The following is a 22,469-nucleotide window of genomic DNA, read 5'->3' as shown; positions in this document are numbered from 1 at the left end:
CACCTCAGTAATATAGCTGTGTTCAGAGAAGAATTCTTAATAAACAAAAAAGATTGCCATCTGCTATACATTTTCTTGATTATGGAAACCCATCTCCAAGTCTCTATTTCATCATTTGTTGAGACGATAACATAATAGTTAGTTTAGGTGCATAACTACTAACAAGCATGCACAAGGGCCCATCATAACTGCATGCAGTGGGGCCCTTTATATAACTTTATGCCACTGATCCTGAGTAACACTGAACTAAATCCTAACCAACTAGGTAGGCTATGCTAACAAGAAGGCTTGCCAAAGGTTAGAATATTAACAAGTAAGCTTACCAACAAGGTAGAATATTTGTGTTAGCTTGTTAACTATGTAGGTTATGCGAAGATGTAAGATTACCAATAAGCTTTAAAAAACAGTTGACCAAGCTCAGACTGAAATTCACAAAGATTCTTCTGTTTACTGCACTTTCTTGATATTTAATTGATAAGTATACACTATTCACAATAGTAGTTTTGAAAGCATTCTTACTTTACAACATTTTCTTACAAGCGCTTAAAGGGATACTTTGCCAATTTTCAACCAGCTTTGCATCATAACAGTGTGGGTAGATGAACTGTGGTAAACTTTCCTCCATGTAACCAGTGTCGAGATCTCCCTGCTTGCCCAGAGAAACTCCACTGGATGAGTGTTGCTGGCTCTCAGACTGTTACTTGAACCAAAACATGCCGCCACCACGGACACAGAGTACAGAAGTAGATCAAGAGACTAACCTGCCTTTCCCCCTCTCTCAGACTCAGACCAAAATGAGATAAAACAGTTAAACTATGTATTGCTGGTTAATTTTAAACCAAGACAATGCTGCTGCTCTGCCTATTTCTCCACTAAAATGTTTTCAGAAACATATTTGAATGCCCTGTTAAGCTGTGTTTGTGAACAAAACTGAGATCAAGCTGTAAATCTCAGCAGCACTGATCAAATATAAACCAAGATTCTGTGACTGTGTTGCATATTTTTCCCCTCAAGTGTTTTCAGAAACATGTTTTAGCTCGCTGTTTAACTGTAATGCGAGATCATTTGTTACCAGCCTGCCGCCATTGTGTCAAAATGACAAGTTTGCTTTACATCACCCAATGGCAGGAGTGTTTATTGGTCCCATGTGGGGCAGTACATTTTTGTAGTTGTAAGTTTCTACCTCTTGAGCAAAAGCAAGTGCCACAGTCTTTTTTTCTGTTTTTCTCTGTTAGGTGGCACTGATTTCAAAAGTATTCTTGCTTCTTTCTACTGAACACACAGCCTAAATTTATGAGAAGACCATCTCTTTAGCATTGAAGTACTTTGTAAATGACACCACTAAAAATCCCTATTGCAGTTTCCGTATGAACTGAAATGACCTCTGAGGGATACATCACTCACTACTGATTGGTTTGGGCAGAAAAATGGGCTAACATAAACACAATGCCAGGCTGAATAAATAAAGTGAAACAAAATGGAAATTCAGTCTGATTATCATGCAAGGTTGTCTCGCAAAATAGGAGGATTCTGGGAGCAGAAATTGGACTCCTAGATCTACTAAAAGGTTGGATTGATGTGGTGGGAAGTGGCTGCTGTGGTCTTACCCTTACTGTTTGCGAAAATTCAGTGTTTCTCTAAAGGGCAGGTTACCATTACATATTTGTGCAAAAGTGATATTTTCAAAATGTCAATAAAACACAAATGTGAGATGACTGCGTTTCCACTGAGTAATGTTATGTGACTTCACCTCTCGTGATGATATTCCAAGAGGCATGGTGATGGATGTTCAAAACATTAGCAGCTTTATTTCTGTTGTAGCCACCTCACTGGCCATCATTATTTCCAATCCAAGGCCACGTAGGTGTGTTAGTGAGCAATTACGGAAAGGTAAGGCCTGTATATGTGGGAGTGGTCACTTATGAGGGATTTCTGGGATGTGATAGTTCTCGAATTTCACAGAGGAATTGTGGATTCAAAACTTCTGGATGATCTGAATGACATTTAAAGAGCTATGTGATGCAGTAACAGCAATTGTAGCTCCTGCTGCATCATGAGGGAGCCAGTTCCTACTGACAAGCACCTAGCACTATAGCCTAGCGTCATATGACCTAGAAAAGCCAAAAAAGTGTTTCCATTGCAATTTTGCTAAAGATGGCTTTTTTGAATCACCTGATATACCACCTCATGCGAACGTAAACATTTTTTTGCGATTAATGGGAGGGTTTTTTTTGTGTTTCCATTACGCAAATTTTATATTCACAATTTCAATTTGTGCACAATTTGAGGGCTAATGGTAACCTGCCTTAAAATTTTTGGTAAACAGTGGGGTAAGGAATTTAGGATAGTAAATTCCAAGACAGATATAATACTCTGATCTTTATACTATGGACCAGTACTATATATAATCAGAGCACAGATACAACAGAGGCATTAAGTAAAGCTGTATTATACTGTATGGCTAATTAATGGTGTAATTCTGCTTTCTCATTTGTGTTTTGGCTGAATGACGAGGCCTTTTAGCCTCAGTGAAATGATGATCACTTGCAGCACCATTCGTCTTCTCACCCCTAATGTTCACAGTTGCCAAGAAGGTGTATCTTTTATGCCAATAAAGTGCCTTTGAATTGAAATGATGGAGGGAAGAAAATGGGGGACAGACATAGAGGTACAATGAGGGACAAAGTGATGAAGAAACAGATAGAGGCTACAGGCAGGTGTAATAATCAGTCATCTCTCTCTCTTGGGTCATAATCTGTCCATTAGTCTCAGACGGGGAAGCATAACCACTCAATCTAGGCCTTAATGGGATGGTGCTTACATGCTTAGACAGAGCATTGAACCTGTGCCACTGAACGATTGCCTCACCGGCACAATGAATGAGATTTGCAGTTGGAGCTACAGTACATGTGAAAAGGAGCATCTCCTCATCTCTTTCAATCTCCGATCTTATTGTGCAAATGATTGATAGACATTGTTATATAGATTTATTTCATCTCAGGCATGAAGCATTAATTCTGTAGAGGGTGCATTTTCTTATGCAACTTATGTGACACATTTTGATTATACCCATATATCTCATTCTGACAACTCCTGTACTTTTTTCTCCGTGCATAACCAAAGTAGCATGACATTTTATTTATCCTGAGTGTGCAAGCAAAGACAGCGTGCAAGCTAAATGTATCAAAGCCTCTGTTGTGCATCCTCTTCCAAAGGTCATCTTAATATTCAAGGACAGAGTCTTTGCACGCTCTGAAACTGTGACTGAATAAGCTGATTTTGGTTCAGAGGGCCTGAGAGGTTGTACAGCACGCAAAGCGCAGAATATTTGGCAATGTAAATTTACACGGGGTTCAATTCAGACCCTGACTATAGCGCTGCATTCTTCTTACTCTGCAAGTTGCACTCTGTGGCTGATAAATATGTAAATCACCTCATGTAGCTCATACACACAGGACCACTTTTCTGAATTTAACACCTGCCTGTATTTGCAATCTATGTCCGGAAAAAAAAAAAAAAAATTGATATGTCATTCCCTTGAGCTAGGTACATCAAACCCTGGTGGCTCTAGCCATGGTTCTGCCTGGGAACTAGACAAATTAGTAAGTCTATTTAGTGGTGTCCATTAGTATTTGGTCTATATGCTTGTTGATAACGCACTTGGAAATCAAAAATAAACTGAGAAGTTCCAGAATAATAAGCCTTTGTAATTTGGTCTGGTGATGTAAGGCTAGCTAAGACAGTAACCTAGAAATGTACAGTACCCTAAATTTCACTATCAGCCTACTGTGGCTGAATTATGAGCGTAGCGTACAGGTGTTGGCAGCCTCTACAGCCCCCTTCCTGTGCTGGTGTCCCACATCAATAGCTTGTTTGCAGTCATGTGATCCCAATGATGTGCAAAAGTCAGATAGGGGGCAGGAAGTGAAGAAAAGTGACTCCACTTCTCTAGACTTTAGACTGAGTTTTTTAATCCATCCATGTCTGCCACCATTTCTCTGTGGGTTTTTTAAACTTCTCGCCTTCATATGTTGCTACTTTGGGGACTCGAAAATAGTTTTTTCCAGATTTCACCAGTTGGCAAAGTTGGACACAGCACAACACTTTGGCATTTTTATGGCGTTTTTCAATGCATAAATTACTTCCTGCCCCCTATCTGCAGTTTTCGCGGTGATGTGATGTCATGTGCAAACAACCTATACAGTGTCCCAGGGATGGCATTTTTCTATAGGCCAAAGTCTCACTTAGCCACTTGTTAGCAACCGTCTTTTTTAAGACTCATAAAAGCTTAAAAGGTCACAGTGGTTTATTTACTGACGTATTTTAGGTCAAAGAACAAAATATGAAAGTCTCTTCAGCTTGTGTTAACCACAGACCTTATTTAAAATTTCTAACAAAAAAACACAAACATTCGGAAAACCTATTGACTCTGAGAAGAGGGAACTGAGGTGCTGAAGTGCTATGGATTTCTGGGTCTTAGGACTCATGGGGTTCTCTGTGGTGAATGTGACTATGTTAGGCCGTACCCTCCTCAAAAACATCCATGTGTGTTTCCTACATTGTGTTATGTATAGCAGGCTGTGTGAACTGACATCAACAACAGCAAATGGAAAAAACTGTAGTGCAATGGACGAAAAAATACATGGATGGCATAGCATCAGTTGAGACATTAGGTTGTGCAAAAGAGTCTACATATTCAAATGGCAAAGAGAGAAACCAAAATGTAAAGCCTATACCTCCTGTAAAAGCATGTGCTGGACATGTCCAAAATAAGAGTGCAGATGCAAAGTGCATTCCATAAATATATTGGGACTCTTTAGTTGAAAAGCATTAAAATGGCTCCCAGGAATACAAGGAGAAATGGCTGACTGTTGAGACTACAATGATGGCCTGTGCAGTTCCTATGGTTCCTTTGCAGGTATTTAAGTGATTCAAGTAAAATTCTACATAACTGAAAGTTGTTGTTGTTGTGATCTTGGAGAGCTTTTCTATTTGTGTCAGCCCCATGACAGCCTATGCCATATATAGCCTTCAACAGTTTTCAATGTCTATACTAATAATTGAATTCACAGGAGGCCTCTGAAGCTCTGAGGTTGCAGGAGGAAACAGGAAGGATGGTGAGCACTTGATTTGAAATACACTGATGCAGAACTAAAGGTCACTGTATAAAAGAATCATGAGAGGAGAGATTGGTAAGTTCAGCTAAATACATAAAACAACACTAAATTATTCTTATGGGAGAGAGGCTCGAGGGGAAAGTGTGTGTGCAGGTGTGTTTGTGTGTGTGTGTGTGCATAGTATGTCATTGTGCTTACTGTGAGTGTTCATTTTTGAGGGGGAGGGTATTAGGGACTGATGCTCAAGCTGGCTGGCTGGACAGTGGACATGAGTTATGACTCTGCATAAAAGTCCAGAACAGCAGCTACGCACAAACACACACACACACACACACACACACACACACACACACACACACACAAATGTATGCACAAACACAACTCTAGACACACGTACACACACAAACACTCCATGCCGTGCATAATGTAATGTTCTGTCTGGAATCCAAGTCTCTTGTTTGCTGCACAGTGCAGAATCAAATATCGCTGTCAAAAGCCTGCAAAGTCATGCATCTGTTCACATCTTTCCATTTACTTTGTGTGCAACTGCATCAAGGTTTACTCTGAGATTTGGAAATGTGGCAAGGGTGCTAAAAAAAGGTCAGCTGGAGAAAGAAATAGAAGCCGTCTGATGATCACACAGGTTGTAAACAAACCCAAATGTATTTGGGAGAAAAATCTAGAGCAAATGGCAAAACTGTCACTGCTCGTTGTAAACATCCACAGCTTACAGGTCAGGCCGACTTTCCCGTTAAACTTTGAACTGCCCTGCTTGTGGGCGAATATTTTCCTCATACATTCGACTTACCAAAGTAAGTGATGAGATCTCAAAATCACAGTTACTTCCCCCCCAAAAATGAATTCAACAAGGCAAGAAACACATGCATCAGACAATCGAGTTGAAAACAAGGCAACAGTTATACTGGAGGCGCTAATACTTTATATGGAGGTAAAACAAAAGTGGATGCACCCATAGTGTCGCTAACAGTCCCTCACTACACAGAAGTCGAATGCATTAGGAAAATATTTGGCTCTTTGTAACTAATAGACTCACTCAGTATGTTTACATGCTCAGTTAAGTCAAGCTACATTAATAGCTCACTTAGGCTATTTAATTGGACGACTGTCCTTGTCCCAGTAAAAAAGCACCAGGGGAGAATCGGTTTATTGATGCCTGACTTCGTCATGGTAGGTGGTGATATGCCCCCTTTCAGCTAGTTGCTACTGGACCTTCTTCTAGTTGACCTATAACATCACGTTGGGGCTGGGTGATATGGCTTTAACATAATGTCAAAATATGTTTACACTATATTGTGATACACGATATATATATATATATATATATATATATATATATATATATATATATATATATATATATATATATATGAAATACAAAAATATTAACTGAACTACATATTTTATTAAAGTTTAATAAAATACTGTTATAATGTTGAATAAAGTATGAAGTTAAATAAAGTACTGTTTAGTAAAGTTAAATAAAGGTCTGGGCAATATGATTTAAATATAATATTTTTAGGCTATATCGGGATATGCAAAATATTTCTCGATATTTTGAAATTTCCTCTGAGAACTACTAAAATACAAAATTATTAAATGAGCTACCGTTACAAATGAAGTAGTTGCTGCTGCAACATGAAGGTACATAGATCATGGACTCTTGTCATTTGGCCTGATTTGTGTTTTGGATGCTGGTTTCTTGATGTCCGGTCAGACTTTATAAGTTCATAAAACTGTGCATTATCATCACCACTACCATCATTACTGTTGTATCATCATCAGTATTACCTTTGAGTTTGTTTTGAACATCCAGGGCGATGTCCAGAGGGTAGAATGGCAAAACAGGATCATTGACCAGGCGGAGAATGGCTTCTGCTGTCATCTGTATAAACAAAACCAGAAGAGATTTATATAAGGTTATTTTTTATTTATTCTCCACTACTGCATTCATGTATCATGTGGGTCCAACCTAAGCACAAAATAAAAAGTCTGATTATGTTGTGGGTAGGTTTTTTAAAGATGTACCCATGAAGCAGATGCACAGCAATTAATTCCAAGATCAATAAAATGTACGCAGTGGGTGCTGGCCTCTGCCACTGTTGTCCCTTCTCACTGATTCTCATTGTTATATTCATGGACAGGGTCTCAACGTGCAGCCGGGGGGGAAGTAGTCCGGTTTGGGGATCTCAAAATTGCTTCTCTGCTCTTTGCAAATGATGTGGATCTGTTGGCTTCATCTCACCATGACCTCCAGCATGCACTGGGGCAGTTTGCAGGCGAGTGTAAAATGGTCAGGATGAGAGTCAGCACCCCCATATCTGAGGCCATGGTTCTCTGCAAGAAAATGGTGGATTGCCCCCTGTGGTTTGGGGGAGAGATGCTGTCCAAAGTGAAGGAGTTCAAGGATCTTGGGGTCTTGTTCACGAGTGAGGGTAGAATAGAGTGTGAGATGGACAGGCGGTTTGGTGCAGCGCCTACATTGATGCAGGAGTTTCACTGGATTGTAATAGTTAAGAGGGAGCTGAACCAGAAGACAAAGCTTTCAGTTTACTTGTCCATCTATGTTCCCACCTCACCTATGGTCATGAGCTCTGGGTAGTGATCGAAAGAATGAGATTGCGAATACAAGTGGCAAAAATGAGTTTCCTCCATGGTGTCTGGACTTAGCCTTAGACATAGGGTGAAGAACTCAGACATCCAGGAGGAGCTCGGAGTAGAGCCCCGCTGCTCCTTTGCGTCAAAGAGGCCAGCTGAGGTGGTTCCGAGATTTGATCAGGATTCCTCCTGGGTGCCTGCCATTAGAGGTGTTCCAGGCATGTCCAATCTGGTAGGGGACCCTGGGGAAGACCCAGAACACGCTGGAGGAATCTTATATCTCATTTGACCTGGGAACACCTTGGGTCCCCCAGAAGGAGCTGGAAAGTGTTGATAGGGAGAAGGATGTTTCTAGTGCCTTCCTCAACCTGCTGCCCTGACCCAGCCCCGATTAAACACATGACAATGGATGGATGGATGGATGGATGGATGGATGGATGGATGGAAATGTTCACTGTTTTGCTGCTGTGTGAGCATAACATCACGTACAGTCTTTACAACCCTTTGTATGTACTATAAAATAATGAAAAAGTGACTGATTGTTAGTATTGTCACTACTATTAAATAATATTTTTTTTGATTCATGATTTTTCAATACATCTCTGTACAGGTTGGTTGTTTTTCTTCTTCAAGGATCTGCTGCTTTAGTGTGTTGATATAAAAGCTGTACAATTCAGGCACAATCTGAATTGCTACTCAGTTTGTTTTCTTCTTGAGAGGCTCTTCTCCTTCAAGGATGTAACTCGTATTCAGCAGCCGCACCAACTGACAGCAGTTCTCAAAATAAATGTGTAGATGTGTACCACAGTAACAATAACAAGAGACATCATGTCCATTTATATGCCTTCACTTCTCCTACATTTGAACACCATTCAATTATGTGCCTTTGGATTCTGATTGGCACTTAGGAAGACGCCTCAATTCAATCAGTCAATTCATGTTGTGTCTTGTCCTCCATGCCGTCGCGGGCCTCAGATCTGATTATGCACCAGACACCTTTGTGGTCCAGATTGTAAATTGAAAATCTGAAAGTCCGTGTAACATTTTGCTTTTCATACTGATTAGACAACAGCTGTCATGTTAGAGAGAATAAATAATTGGAACACCTTTGGCTGCAGTGTGAGCAAACATTTATGGATTTTCCTGCTTGTGCTGGCACCACACACTGAGAGGCATCATCCAAATTAAAGAGTGTCTGTCTGGCTCTGATCTCACAGCGAACTGTCTGTCATCTCGATGCAAACAGATCCACTAGTGGCCACTCTCTCAGCAGGTAGAGGACTTGGCATGGCTTCGGCTTGGGTTCTTATTGAGGTATAACATCACTGCAGCTCACTGTTTTAACCAACTTCTCTGTATAAAACCACCGCTGAGATTATTGATGTATCGGTCACCTTTTTTCACACTTTGACAGATGTGCCAATCTGACAGGAAATATTCCCCTTGCTGTACTGCAACAAAAATGTATTTCTCAGTGCCACACTATAATTGGAATAACCTTTATCATCCAAGGACATCACATGATTTACCCTGAACCATTCATTTCCACATTACAAAGATTCACCATCCTGCAAGATACAGAGCTTACTTTGCCCTTCTATCTTATGTATCCTCTACCTTTTATTCATTTGTGATTTGTTGTTATGCTTTTCTGGTAAAATTATTACTAAGATCATTTTTATTGTCTTCTTCGACATTTGTGCCTTTATTAGACAAAGGATAGAGGAAAAGTAGAAAAAAAAACGGAGATAGTGTTTTCTAGAGGTTCTTGGTGCTTCTGACATTGACAGTAGTATATTGTAATGTTATTGGTGTATTTAAAAAAAATCACTGCTGGAAAGATGATATTTTTAAACTAGGCTGTCTCTGCAGTAGCAAGTCTCAATTATTTTTAAAATTGGTGCTCTATGACCAGAGAGAACAGAGAACAAGGACTGTGACATTCACTGTTGCTCAAGAGGCAGAAAACCTACAACTACCAGAATGCACTGTGCCGCAAAATGCTTCTCTGGTGAGTGACATAATGCAAGCTCATCTGTTTAACACAATGGCTGCCGGCGGGTAACATACTATCTTATATTACAACTAAACAGTTTTTGTTTTTTTCACCAAGCAGGAAATGGTATGGCACCCACTTCCTGTTCACAAACTCTCACTATTACAGCAAAAAGGGCATTAAAATATGTTTCTGAAGGCATTTTAGGATAGAAATAGATAGCACAGTAACATTATCTTGGTTTATACTTGAGAGAGAGAAAGAGAGAGATGGGTCTGTCTCTTGATCCACTTTTATACTTTTTATACCACTACAGCCAACAGTTCAAGCGACTGCCCGAGAGCCAGTGGGGGGGTAAAGGGAGATCTAGGCGCTGGTTAGATGAAGGGAGGCTTACCAAAGTTCAACTAAATGTATTACCCTGATTGTTTTGATATAAAGCTGGTCGAAAATCAACAAAGTGTCCTCTTATTAAATAATATTACTTCAGGTCCAATCAGCCATCGGGCTGCAGACAGATCCAGCACACAGTATATATTACTCTGATTCATGGTTCAAATTATACAATTGTAAGAGAGCCAATGACATCAACCCAATTGCAAGAAAAAATGTTGGCATTGCATGTTTTTGCAAACCACAAATACGTTGCATTGGCACGTTATAGTTATTATGTATTACGTGTTCAGTGAAACTTTATCTTTCATCAGTGCTGTCGTGTGTGCTGAGGTTTAGATACAAGGCTCAGACTACAAAAACACTTGGCTATGGAAAGTAAAAGATCATATTTTGGCTTCAAATAGATGGTTTTGAGGGCTGGCAAAGCAGCTATGTCTGACTGAAAACACAAGTGCTTTTCATCACACTGACACTGCTGTAAATACAGTGACAGTTGATAAATCACAACCAGTTTTGTTGGTTGGTCTTGCATAGCAGTCTGCAGCTTGGCAGGTACCTCACCCACATAACACATCATCCACACCACCACCCAAAGACAAAGTCAGCTTTTATACTATGTCATATATGAATCATTTTATACAGTATGTATGAACATATTCCTGCTTGCAGAGGAGCACAATGCCAACATTTTCAAATATAATGTATAATGTCTGCAACAGGCATCATGCAACTTGGCATAGTTGAGCACTTGAAGCAAAAGGAAACCTTGCTTACCTAGCTAACCAGTGCTAGCTATCAGATTTCAGCTGCTGACCTGGGTAATGCCCACTTAGAGCCCTGAAGCTCAGACAATGTAGCCACAAGCACATTTTGTTCAAAAACTGTTTTATCCTCTTTTGAAAATGTGAAAAAAATTGGCTGTCATATCATCACCATTGTCAGTGCCATTATGCATAACACAGAACTGCACATTTAAGTTAACGCTTTAAAGCCTGGATCAACATCACTTTTCTTATGCTGTGTTTAGAAACCTTCAACAAGTATTTAAGCCTTTGTACTCTAAGCAAAATGACTTGAAACATGGGGAAAAAGGGAATGAGCAACTTAACAAGAAATGTCCTGCAATTTGCAAGATATTGTGAAAAAAACAAAACAATTATAATCGAGGGAAAAATGTGCTTAAAACTATATTTAGTATCATAATGCTAAATACGATACTGATGATAAGTATCATAATAATATATTCATAATTACGTTTCGGAATCATAATTTTTAAGCACTTTTTCAGTTTTTTTTTTCTAAATTTTAACTAACTTTCTGTTCAGTCATTTTTGGGTCATTTCTTCTGAAGTTGCCATTGCCTTTTTCAAATGTTTTTGAGAGAAATTAAGCCAATTTGCTCAGGTTTCAAGTTTTCAACCTTAAATTTGTTTCTTATGTCTGATGTCTACACTATTTTATGTATTACTTAATGCCACTTATACATTATGTACAGAACATGAATTCCCCTCCTGTTATATGTTTGCAAAAATATATGAGAGTGATGAAGAGAATGAGCTATGGTTTACAAACAGAGTGCATTTTTTTAAAGTGCATTCTGCTCTCAATAACAACTGAAAATAATAAAAGAAGTGTGCTGTACAAAAAAAAAAGTGTTTAAGAAAAAAATCCCCGCAGTAGGGCCTTTGGGTTCACAGCCAAAGAACAGAGGAGAAGGTAAAGGTCATTATGCAATTCAGCTATCTTTGTGTGTGTGTGTGTGTGTGTGTGTGTGTGTGTGTGTGTGTTCGTACTGACCTGCTTCATTTCTGGCCAGTGAGCCTTAAGTCTGTCTACAGTTGAGCAGACTCCTGGATGATAACCTCAGTACCCAGTTCATGCACTCAGTGGCACACAATACACACACAGAAACACACACACACGCTCTCTCCAGGCCATCAGGTTGAATGTGTTGGAGGTTAGCCTGACCAGGACTGGAGTGAGAATGAAAGGCAGACTGCCAGTAACCGGACTGCAGGGTCAGGTGAGGAAACAGCCACAGCACTCTTTCAGGCTGTCACACTCACAAATGTAGCTCGCAGACACCAATATGTGATTTTCAGATGAATTTGTAATATCTTGGTGTAACTACTTTAAAAAATTGGAGCCATGGTAGTGATTATTGAGGGCCATCTATGTCTTACTCCCTCCCTCTAGTGCACTGGCGTCCAGTACTTCTGCTTACAAAGCTGCTCATCCTACAAACTTCACACTTGACAGTAGGTGGGTTTCCATAAACCCTCAAATTGCGCAAATTGAAATATATAATACACCTAATGGAAACATGTCAATTTAAAAAAAAAAAAAGTTTGGCTTTTGTAGGTCACATGATGCTATGTGCTTGTCAGTCGGAACTGGCTTCCTCAAGATGCAGCAGGAGCTACAAGAGGTGTTATTGCATCACATAACTAAAGTTGAGCAGATCATCTGGAAGTTTTGAATCCACAATTCCTCTGTGAATGTTTTGAACATCCATCGCCATGCTTCTTGGAATGTTATCATCAGAGTAGACGTCGTCACTTCAACCAAATAAAGAGGACATATCTACTAATAAGGATATTACTAACTAAATTCAACATTTATTTAAGGGCTTGAAGAAGAGTGAACTTACAAAACCTTCCTCAGCTGGCCAGAAACCAGACTGAATGTCACTGATTGTTCATGTCTGCTGAACATGTAAAAAGGCAAATCTGCTCACAAATTGACCAAATCCATATGATTATAATTTGTCAATCAAGAGGCTAAAAAAAACATTAATGCAACTTTGACATATTCCGCACACAAAATATTGTCATGGAGTTTTGTTAATTTAAACTATGTTTGACCAACAGAAACATGGAAATGTGCATTGAAGAAGTAAGTGTGCATATTATATAAAAGTTAAGCGTCTCATTAAGTTTCTACAAAAGACTAAGTGAAAACAAATGTCGGCAACTATTAGAAAACCAAATTGAAAACAGCTCATTTTGAGGATAATGGCATTTCTCCAGACTGTGTGAGCGTGGCAGATTATGTTTTGATTGACACCTCCTTGGGTCCTACCTTTGTCAACTGTCTCTCGTCTCCACGACGACAGCCATGGAGCAAAGCAGAGTCAGCGTGGTAGAGATCTGTCTGTTCCAGCCCTCTGACTCCAGCTGTGTTCCTAAATCCAATCTGACGCTCTGCACTGAAATGAGAGAACTGTTGTTTGAAGCCACGGAGCGTTCTATTTCTCCATGAACTAACCAATGGTTAAGTTCATCACACATTCACTATATTCGACGCTTTGCTGCTCGTTCGCCCCAGACAGAGTGCCCAGAGTGTGCTCCGACAATCCCAGAGTGCACTGCTCTGGATAACGGACCGGTTCATTCCAACAGTGCTCCCAATTCACCAACAGCACAGTTAGTGTCAGAGTGCACTCTTGAGTGTTTCCGAACGCACCCTCTGAACTTTCAGATAAAGAAGATTCTCAAAATGGTGCATGTCACTCTGTCTCTGAATGTCACTGAATGCGTTTAGAAAATGCTTTGTTATTGATATTACTTTAGCATACAGTTAGCATAACGTAGCACATGCGAAAAGAGCTGAGATGCACCCGTGTTTTATCAAAACTATGAATGCAATGATAAAGGAAGGCACTGTAGGGTTAACTGAAGCTAGTACCAGATCATTAATTTATTGTTATTATTTTATTGCTTTTCTATTTGCTACATACTCACTGGTGTGGATCTGTGTAATGTTGGCCAATGAACAAACACAAACACTGCGTGCTGCACACATTATGTTAGCTGAAGACTTGCCAGAATGACATTACTGTGTCTGGTAATGTTACATCTACAGCATTGAAAGGAGCATTGGATTTCAATTTGGCATGTTAAATTAGTATCACTTGACACCTGACTTTGAATTTTTGATTGGTTTATCCATAATACATGATATGGATAAGGGATAACCACACTCAAATCAACCCAGCTGCAGGCAACTGTGAAAATGAAAATGACAATATTTCAAATTTGGATTGAGGCTGATGTCTGATCATTTTTGATGCTTTTTATTATGCATGTAAGAACCTAAATTACATTACATTAAGAATGTTTTTTTGTGATTTGGGTTCCCAAAGGGTTTAAAAATTGCACCAAAACAGGAGGTACTGTGTATTCTGCTTTTACACCTCTGTGCCTATGTGATATCTGGCACCTTACTTAATCTAACTAAGCAGCTGTCCCTATATAACACTGCTTTGCTAGTATTTGTAAAATGGCCTACAGTGTACAGATCTGTTCTGCACCTCTCTGCGCTGTTGTCACTTCCACTGAAATCAATCTGGCAGGGGAAAGATTAGAGCATTGATTTGAGGCCGGTGAGTAATACTACTGCAGAAAGCATACATCAAAAGCCTGTAATGTGGTGGGACAGAAAAGGCCGTTGATTTCTTATTTATGGCCTTATTTCTGGATCGTCTCTTTTCTAGGCAGAGGAGTCAAAGACAGAGAAGGGGAGGCAGCGAGAGGGGAGAGGGAGAGATAATGATGGAGGAAGAAAGGCAGAAAAGAGGCTGTGACATAACAGAAAGAAAAAGACAATCCAAACTAAAGAAAGATGACAGTTGGAGTGGAGTGGAAGGTAGGACAAACTAGCCTGAGCATTTCATCTCATGTTTCCTCTTTTCTTCTCCTGTCATGACCTTCCTTCCCCCTATCTACTCTCCTGACCTGACCTTTTAGATTTTAATGAAATCACTACCATTGGTCTGACTTACATCTCATGGATGAAACAACAAGCAGATGTTGTCACTGTCTCTGTGAATCCGCCTGGCATAGAGGAAGGAATTATTCATTTTATATACATATTCATCTCACCAAGGGTCAAATTTCATGACCACTCCAAATTAAGTTTATGACCAAGGTACTAATAGTCAAAACTAAAAACAGACCATTTTAATCATTCCAAATGGTTATTGTGACGTAAAATATGACTTTTGTGACATGACTTTTTCATTGAGCCAGCCTCAAGTAGCCATTAGATGAACTGCAGTTTTTGGATTGGTTTCATTTTCCAGCCTTGGAGGTTGCCACATTTGGCTGTTATGCAACAGCTAGGTACCTATGAACATGTAAAAATGAAGTATAAGGACCAGGTCACACCAGAAAGTGGCACAGAGAAGTTCATTCGTGCCTCTTTGAAAAACAGCGTTAGCCCTATGTGCCATATTTTGACACTTGGGCAGCCTGTTGCTCTGCATTTTCACGTTGAAGTGGTTGGTCGTAAGTCAGGTGAGTCCACTCATGTAACTTGCAAGTGGTCGGTGGTTAGGTTTAGACAACTATAGTGGTTAGGGTCAAGAAACATCTGTGGTTAAAGTAGGTGAACTCAAAGTTGACCTTTGCATGGGAAATGAACTTTGGTTTCCTAGGTCAAAGTCCTGTGCTTGGTAAAACCATCCACCTCTCCATGCCCCACACCACAAACTCTTGCACTCTATGCGAATGGGTTTACACTGATGTTGTTGAAAGCTCACTGCATCCCATACAGATGCTAAAGGGTGCCTGTGGGCTCATTATACTGATGCCATGGACACGACTTAAAGCCTCATTCCCCCTGCACAAAAAAACCAGCTAACATCTTTTTAATACGATGTGACTGCATATAATCGGCATTCGGGTCACATGACTCTGCAGTAGATACAGGTTTCTATCGCCTCTGGCTCTGATCAGAATTGATGGGAACACAACAAGCGGGTGGAAGCGCTAATTTCAGGTCCTTAACCTGCGAGATGCAATGACGTGCTGTCACTAAGTACCCTCTGTCTCCTACTAAGCAGCACTAAAACATTATTACAAGTCATTCTGCACTGAGTTTGAAAGAGACACTGAAAAAGTAAGAGATACATACAGAGAAGAAACTACTGAAAAGTTTTCAAAGACCTCTGTTCCTGCTGCTGTCAACTGTTTATCTGTTCTCCTGTCTGTCTGTGACGTGGCACAGGCACACCAACAAAACACCCCCCCCTCCCTCTTACACACACACACACACACAAAGGCAGACTGGTCTGCTGCGGCGGAATGCAGTCTATCACCTATATTTAGCAGGTTTACCCATGTTGGACATACCTGCGTGCATGTACTAATTTTGGTGGGAAAGGGGTATAAGGGGCAAATTTTGAGGCTCTAGAAGTCAGGCCAGGCAATGTTAGATTCTTGGTAACAGAGGTAATAGCAAGACTAGTTATATCACTAACTATTTCGCTGATAGGCTGATAGCTACCATGCAGGCAAGCTAGGAAAATGCACGTACTAGTCAGTCATGATGTCTCTCTGAGTCTGTAGGTACCTGGATGTTTACTTCCTTCTCTCGTTTTGCCCTCAGGATTGTACATCATTTTATTAAGTCACTAAGGGGAGAAAATACTCCTCAAGTGAGCTAACCTGCAAACTGTCTGTGAGCAAACTCCTGACAATAAGTTCACATTGTCTTTTTGTTTTGTTTTTTTAAGAAGTATTTGTACCACTGACTCTTGTCAAATAATTGTCTGCAAACTATTGCTCTTTTATGGAAGAGTTTATACCTTATCAAAGTAGGTTAAATAAATTGGATTGTGTAACACAGCTGATTATGTAGAGAATACAGTGTTATTCTAATCTCTACAAAGACTTTGTCAACTTCCAATAAAATACAATTATCCACTGATCCAGGCAAAACTCTGAATTCTCTCAGAGTGCTGGTCAACATGAACTGTGATATGCTCTAAAAGAATAAACACAGGGCACAAATCTGAAATGTCACTTTAACATTTGGACTGGAACATGTTGTTCCATACATTTTTAATATGTTGACATTATGAAAAAATCCCCCACTCAGTTGACCTTTGCCCAAATGATCTTTGTGTTTCAATAAAAGCTGCTGGTGACACTTCCTTTACATCCACTTTAGACTTTCTCTCCATCCTTGCATAGCTTATTTCTATCTCTCTTCCTCTCTTTGTTGAACTATTTCTTCTTTATTACATTCTGTCTGTATCTCAGGAAAACTTTAATTCATAGTCAAGAAGGTGAGATTGTGCTGGATCTGAGTCTGACTGCTGTGGTCCTGTATGGTCACTTTAGCTCAAGGTTAAATCAACTGTGTCTGAAAACTCTGTTTGCTTTGGTGTGGATTGGAAATGAATTGGTACTTGGTTGCATTTATTCTGGTATATTTCAAAAAGCAAGATTAATTCAAAATTTATGAATAAAAGTCAACAGTCATTTCCTCCACTGACCTAAAATTAGATGTGATAAAACATTTACTTTGGGGGACTCACAGTTTCAGAGATGGTCTGATAATCAAATTCTGACCTCAGCCAGCCCTAGCTTTGATCTAAATTTATCAACATGAGTACAGAGAAATCTCACAACACTGCTTTAAACTAACTCAGTTTGAAAATATTTCTCTCCTTCATAGCCATCACAAACTGATTTTTCTTTAGCTATTAACTATCTTACCTATTGTCAACCAACTACTTCCAGGAAGTCAAAGACCCATTTGTGTTTGCACTTTAACCCACCAGATATAAGCAGGTAGAGCAGAGAAGCAAACAGACAGTAAGATATAATACAAGACTGGTAGGTAAAAAAAAAAGAAAGGCATAGTTGTCTGCTGTAGAGCTGTGTACAGAGCTGTGGTCTACTGGCAATGGAAAGGGAATCTATTATCTATTTCTAGCAGGTTTTCCCATCTTTAAAAAACACACATGCATGTGCTAATTTGGGTGGGAAACAAGTATACCATGTAGTCTCAAAGCAATAGAAAAACAATAATTAGAATTCAGATGCCATTCTGTGCAAACTGACGAAATTGCAGGTATGAACATTTATATTTACTTAAGCTCTAGTTGCTAACATTTATATTTGCTGAAACTATACTTACTATATTCAAGAAGTAGAAGCAGTCAGTGAGACTGTTAATCTGTGAAATAATCATATTCCTCTGTTTACTTACTTTACGCAGGGAAAGATCCTGAAAATGGCCCTGTAGTGGGTTTTGTATCCACTTTCTTCTTTCCTCTTGTTTACAGCGAGGAGCATTTGCAGCAAATTCTACAGTCATTTTGTATATTCAGGAGGTGACAGACTGGAAGATACAGGGGACAACTGTATCTGATATTGTGATAATGTTCTATGTGTGAGGAAAAGATGAGAATATTTAGTGGAAGACTCTTAAGATTAAAAAAGACAATCACTTCTTTTCAATACTTAAGAAACATAATGATCAGTGTCAAATTTCTTCAGTCTTTTGTTAAATTTGGATAAGCACCACACAAATGGTGAGGTCTGAAGATGAAATTGACTGAATAAAGGACACGTTGAGTGGTTAGTACTTCAGACAGCAGAGGGCTCTCCTGTGACATGCTAGCTACTTTAGTTTTTCTCTCTCTTCGTCTCTCTCTCTCTTTCTCTCTCAAACACACACACACGCACAGAAGCTATCATGTATTCTCAGTGACGCACAACTGACACAGCCTCTCAGCCAACTCCTGTCCTCTCCAGATTGGTAGCATCATTTGCAGTGCCGGGGTACATAAATACATTCATGTAGACATCCAGGGGAGCAGCGTTAACTTCGGAGCAGTGCAGCACTTAAACACACACATCGACACACATCCCCACAGGCACATGCACACGGATGAAGCAGGCGAGAAAACGAAATGGTGATGGTCAGATGGGCGGATGGGAGAGGCAGAGCAGGTGACGGAGATCATTTTCTCTTTCTCCCTCAGTGAAGTGGTAATTCTGACCGAGTGTGCGATCTCATTCGCCCGCCTGCCTGTTTCCCCCCCAAGGCCCGTGGAGAGATGGAGAGATTCTCCTCTGATTCAGGACGCCCAGTTCTCTGGGCCAAAATAGGCCTCATGAATAAAGCATAAACTATGTAGTTAAGTTATGTAACGACAGCACATGAATAGATGCAGCATGGTAAAGTACAGTAGGAGTGGGAGGGATGGCGTTCAGTTTTTCTTTTCAAGTTGCACTCAAATGCATAAACAAACATTACAGTACACATGCAGAGCTTCGAAAGCAATGAAATGGTACTCTAAACTTTATTGACAAGGGTTCATGTTTTTTCTATACTGCTATCACTGACAGAGGATACCTGAGGTCATATCATACACCCTGTTTAACACAGTGTTTGATGACGCAGGTCTTCACATGAAGAAATCATCAAGTAGAAATGAATAGTTCACAATTCTAGTAGCAGTGCATTTTTGCATCACATTAGTAGTTAACAGCTATCACTGCTTTTTGGCAACGGTATTGACAACAAAGGTGAAAGGCAATCCCAGAGTCACATTTGCTATTTTACTATTTGCATTTTTTTAAATCAATCAGTCACTTATTTGTCATATGGAATTATACAAGGTACAACCCCAGTGACATGTGGTCCCATCAGCTCCTTTAACTTATGCTCTGTCATTAAGTCCATTATTGTGTCTTTTTATTCAATTCAGTTAATTTTAATATTTGTCCCAGTGGGCATGTTGCAAGGGTTAGGGTTAGGGTTAGGGTTAGGGTGTAGTGTAAAAAAAAAAAAGTGTAAAAACATAAAAAACACATAAAGCACAAACAATATGACACAGAAATAAACAGTGGTTGACAGCAATCTGAACACAGGGTGACTTGCACCTGTGCACATTCAAGCTCCACAGGAGCAGTTTAATAAGTGTCCACCATAACTCCATAGAGCTAATAATAATTCAGTGGTTGTTAAAAATGACAACATCTGCTAATAACATAAACCATTTCCAGTGTAGTATACAGCTCCATCAACAGGTCATGACACTCACAATGATGCAGCATCAGGACCGACACCATAAAGGCTGATGCTGCAACACAGCTCACACGTACAATATGTACTGTTACTGTCACTCTCACATCAACATCGTCCTCAACATCAATACTTCAATTACAATATGCTACTGTTACCCAATCACTGTCATCAACATCATCAAGGCTACGATTACAATATGTACTCTTACTGTCACTCCATCATCATTGTCATCGACACCATCAGTACTACAAGTACAATGTGTACCTTTACTGTTGCCCTGTCATCATCATACTTCTATACAACATGTACGATTACTGTCACCATATCATCATCATCATCATCACAGGTAATAGACAGCCAAAGCAATTACCTCCTTCTGCTAGTAGTGTTAAAGCAGACTTGGATAAAGAACAATTTTTAAAAAAATATTAAATTGCTGCTTTATCATTGTCCAAGTTTCTGGATGTTTCTGGTAATTCACGGTTTCTGGTTGTGGAATGATTTAACTGTCCACACATCCTCAACCCCTCCAAGATGCTTGCATGGTCACTCACCCTGCAGCATGGGCAGCATCGCGCTGCAGCCTCATCTTTCTATTAAATTTGTAGAGGCTGCAATGAGGATGTTTTGCGTGCACAAAGCACCACCCAGACTCAAACAAGACATAAAAGCCTATATTTTTCATAAATTTAGTGGAGCTGATAGATAGGTGGTGGGAAATGTTATTCGCCACTGTGTCTCTGATTTTTGTAGCCTCCTTTTACATGCCTGCTGTTTATGGTCTGGCACCTGATCACTATGTTTTCATAAAGTTCAGACCTCACATAAGAAAAAAATTAGGCAGAGGGCAGGGTAATGCTCTGTATGCGTCTATAGGGAAAGTTTAGTTTTCATTTGCAAGTACAGTTTTAATTTATTCTTCTAAATCCTGTTTTGTGTGTGTGTGAGAAAGAGAGCTAGTAAAGGTAAATCAGACAAACTGGTGTTGTTTTTTTTGATAAGATATCTCAGAGTTTTTAAAGTCATGTTGTCTTTTAATGTGCACTCAAAGGGATGTCAAACTGGTGGTGGTTTTATTGGTTGGTTTTATTAATTCAAACCTTTTTCTTTATTCTACAGCACAACAAAGTTGGAAATAACAAGAAACACATAACAAGCAAAAAAGAAACCCTTCAACTACATTGGCTGCTTACTTTGGTAGAAGCACAAATATCAAGGAAAATAACCAAATCAACAAATCTGCAAGTCCAAAATCTGGCAGGCAAAATGCCCAACTTCTGAAACACTACCAGTGTAATATGGTGCCGTGCTGCGGGAAGATCTGAACTGGTTGACAGATGTGTCGTGTGGAATTGTTCTTCCTTACAGATAGGAAGGTGGTGAGGATAACATAACGTGTGATTTATTCATCTAGTGTTGTGCCTATGTGGATAACGGATCAGTGTTGAAAATGAGACCGAACTTTCCTATGGACATCAGTTTTTGAGGCCAAAATGTGGCCTGCAACAGATGGTAAAGCCAATTGTTTTAGCTGAGCCAATATCTAGATAACCTGGCCCCTACCAGCCAGTTAGGAAAAATCCAAGATGTTAACAGCCGAAATAGCGAACTCAAGGCAGTCCACAAACTAATGGGTGATGTCACAGAGGCTGCCTCCATTATTTATACAGTCTGTCAGGTTGTACATCAACTGCCAAAAAAACACTTTCATGTCTTGTGAATAGATGTGTTTTATTTGTTAATCAGTCCATCTTATTATGAAAGAATGAGCTTTTTCTTTATTTAAACATGATGCTCTTTTTAAAGTGCTCTGCTGTGTCCTTAGTTAACATTTAATTGAGCAGATGAGCTGAGACACTAGGTCAGACTCAGCAGACAGAGGGGCTAAAGAAGCTGTTTATCATTTTTCCAGCATCAGATTTTAGAACAGTGTGGTTCCAGAGACTCTGGCATCCTCTGCTGAGTCCACAGCAGCCTACAACAGAGGGGACAAAGACATCTTCGCTTTTTCTTCCACTCAGAAACACTGTGATCGCAGCAGGGATGAAGTCAGCTCAGGGCCTCGGAGCAGAGGGAATAAAAGAAGCACAGGGCCGGAGTTGAACTGGGGTTCAGCTGCCGGCTACGCTGCTGTTGTGACAATGAGACGTCTACTGCCTTTAGGCCAAGAGCAATCCACACTGCAGAGCCAAAAGAGAGCTTTTCTCAACACTCACAGTTCAAGGTCCAAGCCTATTTGTAGCAAAATGGGTAATTAGATTTGCCAGGGAAACGTCGGCAGGGTGGACGGCCTCTTGTTGCTTCAAGAAAATGTGCCTTGAATCTCTGTGGAAGGCAACAAGGAAGGAAATAACATACAGGGATACAGTGCTAACTTTTGAAACTATACACTAGTGTTGTAAAAACTTAACACTGAACTGTGTTGATTTGTGTTAAATTTCAACTATTGAGAGAGTTGGTGCAATTCTGCTATAGTGTAAAATACTGAACACTTTCAAAAGTGTAGGTTTGACTCT

General features: G+C 39.8%; 1 protein-coding gene across 1 annotated transcript in view; it reads right to left on the bottom strand.

The window, feature by feature from the left end:
- The window catches only part of naaladl2 (N-acetylated alpha-linked acidic dipeptidase like 2), a 795,864-nt gene that overhangs the window by 43,105 nt on the left and 730,290 nt on the right, over window positions 1-22,469 (bottom strand). Inside the window, exon 19 of the mRNA XM_042513024.2 lies at window positions 6,927-7,020. Coding sequence (XP_042368958.1) covers window positions 6,927-7,020 — 94 coding nt within the window. The remainder of the gene's footprint in view (window positions 1-6,926; window positions 7,021-22,469) is intronic.

The sequence above is a fragment of the Plectropomus leopardus genome, chromosome 5 (assembly GCF_026936395.1).
Source record: "Plectropomus leopardus strain MGB_pleo_1.0 chromosome 5, ASM2693639v1, whole genome shotgun sequence".
NCBI lineage: Eukaryota > Metazoa > Chordata > Actinopteri > Perciformes > Serranidae > Plectropomus > Plectropomus leopardus.
The sequence above is the reverse complement of the archived record's forward strand: the minus strand, read 5'-3'. Positions and strand labels throughout refer to the sequence as shown.